The following is a 13470-nucleotide window of genomic DNA, read 5'->3' as shown; positions in this document are numbered from 1 at the left end:
TAGATATACAAAGAATTATTGTAGAATACTATGAAAAACTTTATGCCACTAAATTCAACAACCTAGAAGAAATGGATAAATTCCTAGAACAATACAACTTTCCTAGACTGAGTCAAGAAGAAGCAGAAAGCCTAAACAGACCTATCAGTAGAGAAGAAATAGAAAAAACTATTAAAAACCTCCCCAAAAATAAAAGTCCAGGCCCTGACGGCTATACCAGCGAATTTTATCAAACATTCAAAGAAGACTTGGTTCCTATTCTACTCAAAGTCTTCCAAAAAATTGAAGAAGAAGCAATACTTCCAAACACATTTTATGAGGCCAACATAACCCTCATACCAAAACCAGGCAAGGATGGCACAAAAAAAGAAAACTACAGACCAATATCTCTAATGAATACAGATGCTAAAATACTAAACAAAATACTAGCAAATCGAATACAACAACATATTAAAAAAATAATACATCATGATCAAGTGGGATTCATCCCAGAATCTCAAGGATGGTTCAACATACGTAAAACGGTTAATGTAATACACCATATCAACAAAACAAAGAACAAAAACCACATGATCTTATCAATAGACGCAGAAAAGGCTTTCGATAAAATACAACACAATTTTATGTTTAAGACTCTCAACAAAATGGGTATAGAAGGAAAATATCTCAACATGATAAAGGCCATATATGATAAACCATCAGCTAACATCATATTAAATGGCACTAAACTGAAGGCTTTCCCCCTTAAATCAGGAACAAGACAGGGTTGTCCACTCTCTCCACTCTTATTTAATGTGGTACTAGAGGTTCTAGCCAGAGCAATCAGACAAGACAAAGAAATAAAAGGCATCCATATCGGAAAAGAAGAAGTAAAGGTATCACTTTTTGCAGATGATATGATCCTATACATCGAAAACCCCAAAGAATCCACAAAAAGTCTACTAGAAACAATAAGCCAATACAGTAAGGTCGCAGGATACAAAATTAACATACAGAAGTCAATAGCCTTTCTATATGCCAACAATGAAACAACTGAGAAGGAACTCAAAAGAATAATCCCCTTCACGATTGCAACAAAAAAAATAAAATACTTAGGAATAAACATAACAAAGAATGTAAAGGACTTATATAATGAAAACTATAAACCATTTTTAAGGGAAATTGAAAAAGATATAATGAGATGGAAGAATATACCTTGTTCTTGGCTAGGAAGAATAAATATAATCAAGATGGCTATATTACCCAAAGCAATATACAAATTTAATGCAATTCCCATCAAAATTCCAATGACACTTTTTAAAGAAATAGAGCAAAAAATCATCAGATTTATATGGAACTATAAAAAACCCCGAATAGCCAAAGCAATCCTAAAGAAAAAGAATGAAGCTGGGGGCATTACAATACCTGACTTCAAACTATATTATAGGGCCACGACAATCAAAACAGCATGGTATTGGCAGAAAAATAGACACTCAGACCAATGGAACAGAATAGAAAGTCCAGAAATAAAACCACATATATATAGTCAAATAATTTTTGATAAATGGGCCAAGAACACACAATGGAGAAAAGAAAGCCTCTTCAATAAATGGTGCTGGGAAAACTGGAAAGCCACATGCAAAAGAATGAAACTGGACTACAGTCTCTCCCCCTGTACAAAAATTAACTCAAAATGGATCAAAGATCTAAACATAAGACCTGAAACAATTAAGTACATAGAAGAAGACATAGGTACTCAACTCATGGACCTGGGTTTTAAAGAGCATTTTATGAATTTGACTCCAATGGCAAGAGAAGTGAAGGCAAAAATTAATGAATGGGACTACATCAGACTAAGAAGTTTTTGCTCAGCAAGAGAAATTGATAACAAAATAAACAGAAAGCCAACTAAATGGGAAATGATATTTTCAAACAACAGCTCAGATAAGGGCCTAATATCCAAAATATACAAAGAACTCATAAAACTCAACAACAAACAAACAAACAATCCCATAAAAAAATGGGAAGAGGATATGAACAGACACTTCTCCCAGGAAGAAATACAAATGGCCAACAGATATATGAAAAGATGCTCATCTTCTTTAGCTATTAGAGAAATGCAAATCAAAACGGCAATGAGATACCACCTCACACCTGTTCGATTAGCTATTATTAGCAAGACAGGTAATAGCAAATGTTGGAGAGGCTGTGGAGAAAAAGGAACCCTCATCCACTGTTGGTGGGAATGTAAAGTAGTACAACCATTATGGAAGAAAGTATGGTGGTTCCTCAAAAAACTGAAAATAGAACTACCTTATGACCCAGCAATCCCTCTACTGGGTATATACCCCCAAAACTCAGAAACATTGATACATAAAGATACATGCAGCCCCATGTTTATTGCAGCATTGTTCACAGTGGCCAGGACATGGAAACAACCAAAAAGCCTGTCAATAGATGACTGGATAAAGAAGATGTGGCACATATACACTATGGAATACTACTCAGCCATAAGAAATGATGATATCGGAACATTTACAGCAAAATGGTGGGAACTTGATAACATGATATGAAGCGAAATAAGTAAATCAGAAAAAACCAGGAACTGCATTATTCCATACGTAGGTGGGACATAAAAGTGAAACTGAGAGACATTGATAAGGGTGTGGTGGTTACGGGGGGGAGGGGGGAATGGGAGAGGGAAAGGGGGAGGGGGAGGGGCACAGAGAGAACAAGATAGAGGGTGACGGAGGACAATCTGACTTTGGGTGATGGGTATGCAACATGATTGAACGACAAGATACCCTGGACTTGTTATCTTTGAATATATGTATCCTGATTTATTGATGTCACCCCATTAAAAAAATAAAATTATTAAAAAAAAAAAAAAACCCAAATCCAGCGATGTTTAAAAATGGAATTCTTTGTTGCATATGACTTAACTCTCTGGGGACATATTTGTCTTTATATATTTCTTGCACCAGCGTGAACCTAGTCTCTCACTTCTCGGTCTTCCTCTTACCAATTCCATTTGCTCTCATGCTCATGGCTCATGCTGCAATGTACTGCATCTTCATAATTCCAAGATTAGTGGAAAAGAGGAAGTTCTTTTCCCCAAAAACTAATATAAAGACCTAGAGAGTTACTCTAATTCTAAATCCCATCAGTTCACAAACCCATTGGTGAACAGACCACTGGGACTTCAAGGAAGATGTACTATACAGGTCAGGTTAGCCTAGGTAGGGCATGGCCCCAAAAACCTAGTATCCCAAGGGCTTTGGAATAACAGCCTTTATGTCTCACACAAACTATGTGGCCATCAAAGGCATACTGCTGCTTCCTTTTTTAAAATTATTTTATTTAGTCATTGGAGGAGAGGCAGAGACAGACTCTTGCATGCATCCCAACCAGGATCCACCGGCAAGCCCGCTAGGGGGTGATGTTCTGCCCAGCTGAGCAACCGGATGGCATTTTTATTTTTTAGCACCTAAAGCCATTTTTTTAACACCTGAGGTGGAGGCCATGGAGCCATCCTCAGCGCTTGGGGCCAACTCATTCCAATCGAGCCATGGCTGCAGGAGTGGGGGCAGAGAAGGGAGAGAGAGTATGAGGGGAGGGGTAGAGAAGCAGATGGGCGCTTCTCCTGTGTGCCCTGGCTGGTAACACAGAACATCCACAGGAGCAGGCTGCTTCTTGATCATCCTCACTCCCGGACTTGCTGTAGAGGCCAACCACTGTGGCTTTCATGATGGCAGCAGTAAGAGTTTGGATAGACCCATATTAGCAGTTAAATGCTTGCTTCACCTCATGGTGAAATATATTTTCTTTGCTCACTATTCATTAACCAGATCTAGTCACAAGCCCCACTCTCAACTACTGGTTCAAGGAAGTGCAACTGTATCACATACTTAGAATGGGGTAAAATTTGATTTTTTGGCAAAGAGCATTAATAAATGCCAAATGTATTATTTGGCTCAAGTTATTTACCTGTAGGCCTGGGAGTAGAGTCGGTTCTACTGACTACAGTTGAGAATGTGTAAGTCTCCACAAAAAATTTAGTCTATTGGTAGAAAAATATAAGAGTTGCTATCAGAAAACAGACAAGCAATATTACATTTAATTTAGTCAGTTTCTAGTAAATGACCAAAGTTTTGGGTTCTGTATGAGCATATCTTATCTTCTCGTATTAATAAATTATTAACTTCAAGAGTTTTACACCAGAAGCACAAAACTGAACATGGTTTTCCCCCATCCTGATTTTACTCTGGTTGGTCTCCTGAAGGAATCAACACAGTCTAAAGTTTTTAGAGTGGGCATTTTAAATCTAGTTCAGTTGCTAATTTATAGGTCACAGACAGCTCAGCTTGTGACACTAAGGTGGCTTTCAACTCATAACTAATTCTATTAAAAAATAAAGATGTGTGAATCACACTTAGGTTTTCATTTTTAGCACCTAGCTAGAATGATGCTGTTCCCTTGTGGGTTGCAGCATCCTGGATTTTTGTTTTCTGGGTTTTTTTTCCCTGCAAAATGTTCAGTATCACGGTTTTTTCTTCCTTTAGTTGTGAGGAACAGATATCCATTTAAGTGAATTCAAGAAGAGAGGACTGTTGTAAGTCTGCAACAGGCAATCTATGCTTTCTCCATCTCTAGGGCTACATTAATAATTTTCATCTTCATTTTTTCCATTCTCTTTTGTTTTACCTGCCCAATTTTATTATTTTTTTTTAGAAACTGAGAGACAATCAGAAAGAGGGATAGACAGGGACAGACAGACAGGAACGGAGAGATGAGAAGCATCAGTCATCAGTTTTTGTTGCAACACCTTAGTTGTTCATTGATTGCCTTGACCGCGGGCCTTCAGCAGACCGAGTAACCCCTTGCTCAAGTCAGCGACCTTGGGTCCAAGCTGGTGAGTTTTTCTCAAACCAGATGAGCCCACGCTCAAGCTGGAGACCTCGGGGTCTCGAACCTGGGTCCTCCACGTCCCAGTCTGACGCTCTATCCACTGCACCACTGCCTGGTCAGGCTTATTTTCTTTCTTAATGATCTTTCTGCTTATCCACTGCATGGCCCAGGGCACTGCATCCAGAGTACAATGACTAGTTACAATCTCTGGGCCTTTTACTTAGTCACATTCCAAAGAAAAAGAATCAAATTAATTGGCTGCCGGAAATTGGTCTACTGTTAGTCAAATAAGCTTGGGGGTGGGGGGAGAGTATCCCATGGTACATACAACTGCTTCCTTCACGGCTTTTGGGTGGGATCAATTAAGCAAGAAAGAGAATTGTACAAGAAAGCTAATTGGCTATGTTTGCTGTAGGAATTAGGATGCAAATATTAATAGCACTTATGGTTACAATTATAAACACTTTAAATATTAACTTATTTAATCCTAAAGTGCAGATACTATGATTAATCTTGTATTATAGATAAGAAAACTGAGATGCAGAGAGATTAAAACCTCGCCTATGGCCATGCAGTTGTTAAGAAGGAGAGTCACCCAAGATTTGAAAGTAGGAGCCTTGTTCCCAAGTCTGTAGTCTTACCCATTATGCAACACTACTGCTCTTGGCTATCCTAAAGCATCCACATTGACATCAGAGAGTTTATTAATGCTCTGGGGGTATTTCTTCAATTCTTTTGTCAGTAGGAAAATGCTTCTCATTCTCCAAAGCTCATCTCCAATATCAGTACTTTCACTTTGAGAGCTTCTTTGAGCACCTTCCTTCTGCTGCTATACCACCGTGTACATCCCCTTAATTACCACAGGGATTATCTTGTCCTGTAATTGAATAACATTGTAATACTGTGAGATTCTGTAGTGCAAGGGTGACATATTTCTTATCTTTGTATTCCTGATGCATAGCATAATTAGTGGCACATGCTATATACTTAATGAATTGTTATTAAATTATTCACTTAATGAAAAATGTAAGTGCATTAAATTATTTATGCTATACAATTTTTTTAAAATCAATTTCTCTTCTGCTATGATTACATAGGACAAAAAGTGCTTCCATAAGGAAACCTGGGAACAATGCTTGTGAATCTTTCAAATTACTGGGATTCAGAAGCCGAGACAGTGGTTGGTTTGGGCTTGATGATGTTGTGGTGCGAACCGTGCAGAATGGCTTGATATCATTTGAATTGTGTGAACACTTAGAGAGGTAATGCTATAGTAAACCATACAAGTTGATAAAATTATACCCTGATGAGTTATTACTGGTGTTTATAGAAACGGGATCGTAGGATTACATTTTTATTTTTCAGATAGGAATATGAATAGTCCCTCAGGGTGTATTTAAAATGCAGACCAGAACTGACATGAATATACTATCTCTAATTTCATTTCTAATAACTTAATAACTGCTTTTGGAAACCACTCATAACTTAGATTTATTTTTTACAAGTTTCTTCTAACTCCAAAATAGTTTTAAAATAGCACCCTCATTTCTGAAATTCCATGACGATCCTAATTAACTGTTCGTATTATGCTCATCTCATAACTATGTAGATATAAACTGAATGTGTTATTTCAGTGTCCTCATTTTGCATTCTCATTTCCATGTTTTCTAGACAGCTTATTACGAGAGGAGTTCTAGACAGTTTTAAGGTTCAGGAGGAGTAGACATTCACAAAGAGAGGGCGATCAGAGGTGGAAGGGTGGTCTTTGTTTCATAATGGAACATCGTGTATCTACGATTGTCTTGATTCAGGTTCCTGGAAAAAGAGCCTAAGATGTAATGCAAGTAATTTATTGAAAGATGGCCTTTAGGTGAACCCTGAAAGGGAGTGAAAGATGCTGGGAGGGCAAGGGAAGCAGCTGGGAACATCTACGGCTTCCGCTGAAGTTTCGCATCAGCCTGATACCTCGGCAGGGCTCTGCGGTGTGAATGCCAAGGCGTCTGGCTTCACAGCCCAGCCCGTCCTTGTCTGTGGGCATGGCAATGCCCTGGAGTGCGGGCTCCTGCTGGGCAGTTATCTAGAGAAGACTTGGGGGACAGGTGGTCCCAACAAGGCAAGGAGTCAGTATTAAATTAATGGGCTGCCAAAATCAAGTATCAAAAACTGGGAGACTTAAATAACAGAAATTTATTGTCTCTCAGGTCTGGACACTAGAAGTTCAAAATCAAGGTGTGGTTAGCAAGGTTCATTCCCTCTGAGTCTGTGGTGAAAGTGTTTGTTCTAAGGCTTTCTTTGTGGCTTGTAGATTGCTGTTGCTATGATCACCTGGTAGTCTCTCTGTACGCACATCTCTGTGCCCAAATTTCCCCTCTTTATGACACCAGTCGTAGCGGGTTGGGGCCCACCCTAATGACCTCACACTAACTTCACCTCTGTAAAGATCCTATCTCCAAATAAGGTCACACTGTGAGGTACTGGTATTAGGACTTCAACACATGGACTTGGGTAGAGAGGACGCAATTCAACCCCATCACAGGATTCTTCATAACCATCCTTAGCACAGATGACAGAAAATACTTCAACCCCCAGTTAATCATGATATGCCATCATAGTCTGTGTCTTCTTGCTCATCAATGGGTTATTTTGATCACCATTCCCTTCTATATTTTGAAGTAATACTCTTTAGTGATGCTCATTAAAATATAATTTAAAATACACTGCCATAGTTAGAGCCAAGCCAAGACTACAAAATTTCTTTAAGAATTTCTGTTCTAGAATTTGGTTTGATCTGAGCTGATTTCCTGACTGCCAAGAGTTTCGTAAAAGCCATTCGGGCATCTAACTAGTTGGTCATCAGAATGCCTGATTTGAAAGGAAATGGAGGATAGTGGCTTTCTTGATATTATTAGTTCTCGATGGTCTTTTCGAGACTGTTTCCCTTAGGTCTTGCCTCTGCTCTTCCATGCAGGTTCATTGTGCTCCACTTGTCTTCCATGGTGGACAACAGCTATTTGGTTTCTTTTGTGAAATCTTTGGAGGAAGCCATGCTCAGCACCAGCGCCTGCGTTGTACTGTATTACCAGAAAGACAAGCCGCACAGAGCAGTTATTTTAGTGGTGCCTTCTAAAGACTTGAGCCAGGTGCTTAGGAGTCTGCGCTCGGAAGCTGTCAGTGGTCCTCCAGAGCCGTCTCGCCATTTCCAAGTGAGAGAAGGAGAACAGCTGCTGTTAAGGTTTACTGGAAACATATTTGCTTCAAGTAAGTATAAAGACTTCAGAAGGAGTTTGTTAACTTTTATTACTAAGGAAAACCTCTGAGGACGGGGGGGAGGGCTTTTGAAAAGCAAGAAGAGAAAGAGACTTACCTACTTCTTTCTTCCCGGTCTCCCTCTTTGCGTTGAAGGGGAGGCCTATTCCTTTGTGGGTGGACTCTAAGCGATACTCTTATGGAAAGTCTGCTCTGTATTTACTGTCTGATTCTGTGGTTGGATCCTCTCTTTCCTGCGTCAAAGCGGTAGCCTCCTATATACTTCCCTGCTTCCACTATTAGTCACGGGAAATCTATTTCCATATAGTAACAACAGTGATTTCTTAAAAATATGACTAGTATGGTATTACTCTCCTGATTAAACTCTTATAATTACCTCCTTTTCTACTTAAAACCGTCACCAAAGTCTTGTTGTAAACAAACAATCTAGACGAGGGTCAGTGGACTCCTAAGAGACGTGTAGATAGAACTATACTTCAGTACAATGGCCTTATTTATAATTCCGTTTACTTCATCTTGTATAGTTAGAAGACTGCTCTGAGAAGGAATAAACAGGCCTCACTGAGCTCCACAAGGATCCACAACACGAACGCGGTCGTGGAGCTCTGATCCGGGTAGAACAGCCCTGCTTCCTTCTCATCCCTGTATTGATCTTGTGCTTTTTGTTTCCATTATAAATCTTACCACAACTTGGAATTATCGTCCTTATCTATCTGTTTATTTATGTTTCATTCATATGCTCATGTTCTTCACCAGAATGTATATTTCGTGAGGGCAATGGCTGTGTTTTCTTGCTGTTTACCCAAGTCTAGAATAGCACCTGCTACATCAAAGGCCATCGATAAATGTGACGATGCTGAGAAAAACAGGGCGAGCGAATCTGAAGGCGGGCAGGAGAGCTGGGAGAAGGGAGGGAATACACGAGAAAGAAGAGAGGAAAGGAAATGAGAAGAAAGCGAAGAAGAAGACAAAGGAGAACACAGCTAAGTGAGAGAAGAGAGAAAAAGATTTGGGGGGAGCTGCCATTATAGCAATTTCCTTTTTATTCACTCAACCCTTTCCCTTCTCTAGCTCCTTTCTTTGAGGTGAGATAGAATCTAACAGTATGTATATGAAGATGAGGTGTGAGGGAGAATGTGGGTGGCTCTATGGGGATTTCTGGACCAGGAGTCTTGCAATAGACTTGATGTTAATAGTCTCGGTTCATTTATAAATGAATATAGATCCCATTTCTATTTAATGATGTCCATTTTCTCTCGGCTTCTGGAGATTACTGCCAGCCCCACGGGCGCCTTGTCGCTGCAGACACGCCACAGCAGCTTGCCGCGGAGGCTGCCCTTTTCCTGGTGTCTCTGAAGTAAGTGAGACCGAAACTGTTCCAGTTTGAAGCGTCTCTTCCACTTTCACATTCAGAGTCTCAGCTCGTTGAGTCAGGCGACAGGACTTAGTGAGTGAGCGTCAGGAGAGGATGTCAGGAGAGAAAGGGAAGGGAGAGGAGAGGGAGGAAGGAAGGGTGGAAGAGACCCTTTCCTACTTGGCTGCTGGAGCAGAAACCATGGTGTCCACCCTGGGACAATCTCTCTGAGAAGAGATAGTCAAAAACTGGAAGTGTCCCACCCAAATGAATGATGCAAATGACTTTCCTGTAATCCTTGGGACAGCAGCTGTGTTTACTGACTCTCCTAACCAGCAGTGAGTTACTGTGCTTACAGGCAGCAGTGGTGAGTGTACAGTTGCTTGTAATGGGAGGGGGCACATGCTAAAGTAAGAATGCCTGAAAACAGCTGGCGAGGGAACAATTTCCCCGAATAAGGAACTGAGAAGAACTCATCTTCACTCAAGGAAAGTGAGTCAGGCAGGATGCCAGGATCATTTCTGCTTTGCCTTTCCTAGAAACCTGTGCTCAACTCTGGGGCCTCACTGGGGTTTTTCTCCATGTAAAGGGAGCAAGGAGTAAAGATTGATACTCATCCTTGCAGCAGGGCCTGGGTCCTTTCTGTGAATCTCAGACATGATGTCGAAGGCTGTCTGCCTGCAGGTTTTTCTCCCCACCCATCCCCTCCCCACTTGCAATTGTCTCCGACTGTACCTTCATATCTCACCTGGATGAATGTTCAGAGAGGCCTTCCCTATCTTTCTTGATTATGTCAGTCCTTATTTGTCTCCTTCAGAGCCTACGTGCTTCACTTTCGTGGACCTTGCCATAGATACAATCTTCTATTTATTCATTTAATTGTTTGACCATTGACAGTTTCTCTGACTATAGGCTCGTGGAGGGAGGGTCTGTCTTGTTGGCAAGCAACACTCAATCCCAGCACTTCGGGTGGTGCCTGAAAGCTGGAAGGACTTTACTGAGTATTTGTTGGAGAATGAAGACAAAACCTTGGGAAAGGACTTACCATAATAGCATTGTGAGATCAAGTGTTTACAATTTTAATAAATTTAGATGATGGCTCTCTGAGAAATGTCAAAATCTCTACATTCATTACATAGAGTAGAGATGATTCCTTTGAGTGAGGACAAAGGGACAAGGACTTTATTTCTAGCTCTAAGAGAAAAAAGGTACTCTTCTCTTGGTTTTTATATTGACCTTGGCATTTTTCTGGATACAAGATAAAGTATGCTTTCATTATCTAGGTCAGAGCTGTTAATTCAACACTTGAGCTTTTTATTGAATAACATGAAAACCCCCAGTGCTTACAAAATCCAGAAAGTCCTGGGAAATGGGCAAAGTTTTATATGATGATACTAACATCGCACGTATCACCTAGTAATGCCCGAAAGAGGTCTGTGTGTGCCAAAGGTGCCCCAAGTGCCCCTTTGTCCCAGGGAAGGAACTTTCTCAGATACATAGGTAAGATGTTAAAACAACTGCCTTTGCTTTCAGTCAACCAAACGTCCCTTTCCTATATATGATATATTGTATTCTGTGGGGAGAGACAGAGAAGGAGCAAGCAACTGACTAAAACATCCAGTCTAACAACGTGAATAGTACTGTACAGGAGAATCAAGCAAGGACAGGATAGAGGGTCTCAGAGGCAATGCCGGAGTGGACATTTTAAATAGACTTATCAGGGAAGAACTTTCGGAGAAGGGGGCCTTTAAACGGAGACGAAGGGGGGAAAATAAAATAGAGATAAGAGAGCAGGCCATAACCCCATCTCAGGAAAATGTGCTTTAGGGAGAAAGGTTACAGTCACGAAAGAACTGAGGCAGACACATGCCGGGGGATGTCTGAGGACCTGCAAGGAAGGTGCAGAGGCTGGGTGAGGGGGTGCAGGAGGAAGTCAGAGCAGATGAGGTGGATACTGATCAGGCCTTGAAGTCCTTTGCAAGGACGTTGCTTTTTATTCTAAGTGATGTAGGGAGCCAGGAAATGTGTGGACAGAGGAGTCATGTGATCTGAGTTAGATTATAAGTGTGTTGAGAATAGATTGTGTAAGGCAAGTGGAGAAGTAGGGAGACTGGTTCGTCAGTCAGTGTGATAAACCATGTGAAGAATGACGAAGGTTTTGGGGCAGAGGTGGTGCAGATGGGAGGGAATACAGAGATACTCTGAGCCGGTGCTTCTCACAGGACTCTTCCGGCTCCCCAAATTCCTAGCTTCACCTCCTTGTCTTCCTTTCCTAAGCATTTCTAGGTCATCAGTGAAAAATATTCTAATACCCATGAATGACAAGAAATGTATTGCTATTAGAAATATCTAATAACCTATAAATGATGAATAAATTGTAAATAGTGCAATTTCTTTATGCTATACTTGTTTTTTTATTACTTTTGGGGGACAAGGGAATCTTCAGAATAGGGTGTCATGTCTTGACAACAGTGAAATTCTAACTTTTAAGAAATCTACATGCTTTCTATGTGTAACACTAAGATCATACTACTTATTACTAGTAAATACTCAGCAACTTCATTCCTATTTTACATATTCATGTGACTCTTAGAGATTTGCATCACAGATCTTTATTTTTGAAAGTTAACTGGCAATAGGAGGTAGATCAGTTTTAGATATAAATTAAACCAATGTAGATCTCACTCTGTTTTGTTCAAGTAGCCAAGTTGTCTCTAAAATACAGGCTTACGCAAAGGGACGTATTCCTACACCTGTCACAACCCAGAGTGACTCTGATTCTAGGTTTCATTGTACTTCAGAAATTTATCAAAACAACCTTTGAGCAGTCGCAGTAGGGACAGGAGTATTGGTGTTGCTTCCAGCTCTCACCGAACTCCTACTTCTCTGGGCAAAATGGGCAGTCAGTCATCTTTCAGGCAGCTAGGGGCTGAAGGAAGTTGCAATTTAAATAGAAAACTTTCTTATTAACATTTCTCTAAAAAATTTAAGTGGGTTGTTGTTGTTTTTTTTTTGTCATACAAACATTCTGCTTCTTATTACATGCTGTCATTTATCGAGCACTTATTATATGCAGGGCTTTGTGTCAAAGGCTTTATCCATATTATCTTGCTTTCTTCCCAGAACAAACCTAGAAGGTAAGTTACATTTCTCCTGTTTCATAGATGAGAATGGTAAGTAAAGTGCTCAGAGGCATGGAAGAACTGGTAAATATTACAGTGTGAATAAGCAGCAGAGGCTGGACTTGGAGCTATATCTTCATGTCAGAAACATATTATAGCTGCTACGTTATACCTCCCTTTTCAGTTTTGCTAAGGGCTATGCAGACACGCCTTGGGGAGCACAGTTGTGTCTGTTTTACTATTGCTGTGACAAAGTAAAATCTCCGGATTGTCATGGTAAAACCCCTATGGGTGAAAGGTTATGTTTACCAAAGCTTCATTATTTCCAGTTGGGAGGACACATCATTGTTTTGGGGGGAATTCACCAGGTTTAAATAGAAACTCCAGTAACATGAATCCAGTAACTATTTCCTTTAGAAATTCCAGAATAGCACTGACTACTTCTGAGACTGTAGAAATATATATTTTCTGTCTGCAATACCCAACAACACAGCTACTAGAGAAATCTGGCTAGTGAACATTTGAAACGGGGTTAGAAGTGACTAAGGAAGTGAATTTTAATTTTAATTAATTTTAACTTTAATTTAAAAACTGTATGTTGCTAGCGGCACTCACAGAGGAGAGTGCAGGTCTAGAATGTCATTATGAGGTCATGATAGTGTTCAATATTATGATATAGTTAGGGGAAAGCGAAAAATAATTCCAGAAAAGTGAAAATAATTTTTAAACACAAAAAGAGCTGAACATGTCCCATAGATTCCTGTTATAGCAAAATGAAATGGAATAGAAAAAGAAAAGGAAAGACTACTAGCTATAGAAGCAGCCAGACCAGTTGGTCAT

At 40.1% G+C, this 13470-nt stretch overlaps 1 protein-coding gene across 4 annotated transcripts in view; it reads left to right on the top strand.

Annotated features, from left to right (window-relative positions):
- The window catches only part of DTHD1 (death domain containing 1), a 58238-nt gene that overhangs the window by 21357 nt on the left and 23411 nt on the right, over positions 1-13470 (top strand). For 2 of the 4 annotated variants that reach the window (XM_066232440.1, XM_066232439.1), the window contains exons 6-7: positions 5985-6149; positions 7856-8145. In XM_066232440.1, the coding sequence (XP_066088537.1) occupies positions 5985-6149; positions 7856-8145 (455 nt within the window). Of the gene's footprint in view, positions 1-5984; positions 6150-7855; positions 8146-9423; positions 9512-10791; positions 10963-13470 lie in introns of those variants that run through there. The other 2 variants (XM_066232443.1, XM_066232442.1) reach the window with 2 other exon arrangements.

This window comes from Saccopteryx bilineata, chromosome 5, assembly GCF_036850765.1.
Source record: "Saccopteryx bilineata isolate mSacBil1 chromosome 5, mSacBil1_pri_phased_curated, whole genome shotgun sequence".
Lineage (NCBI taxonomy): Eukaryota > Metazoa > Chordata > Mammalia > Chiroptera > Emballonuridae > Saccopteryx > Saccopteryx bilineata.
Note: the sequence above shows the minus strand (reverse complement) of the source record. Positions and strands in the feature narration are given on the sequence as shown.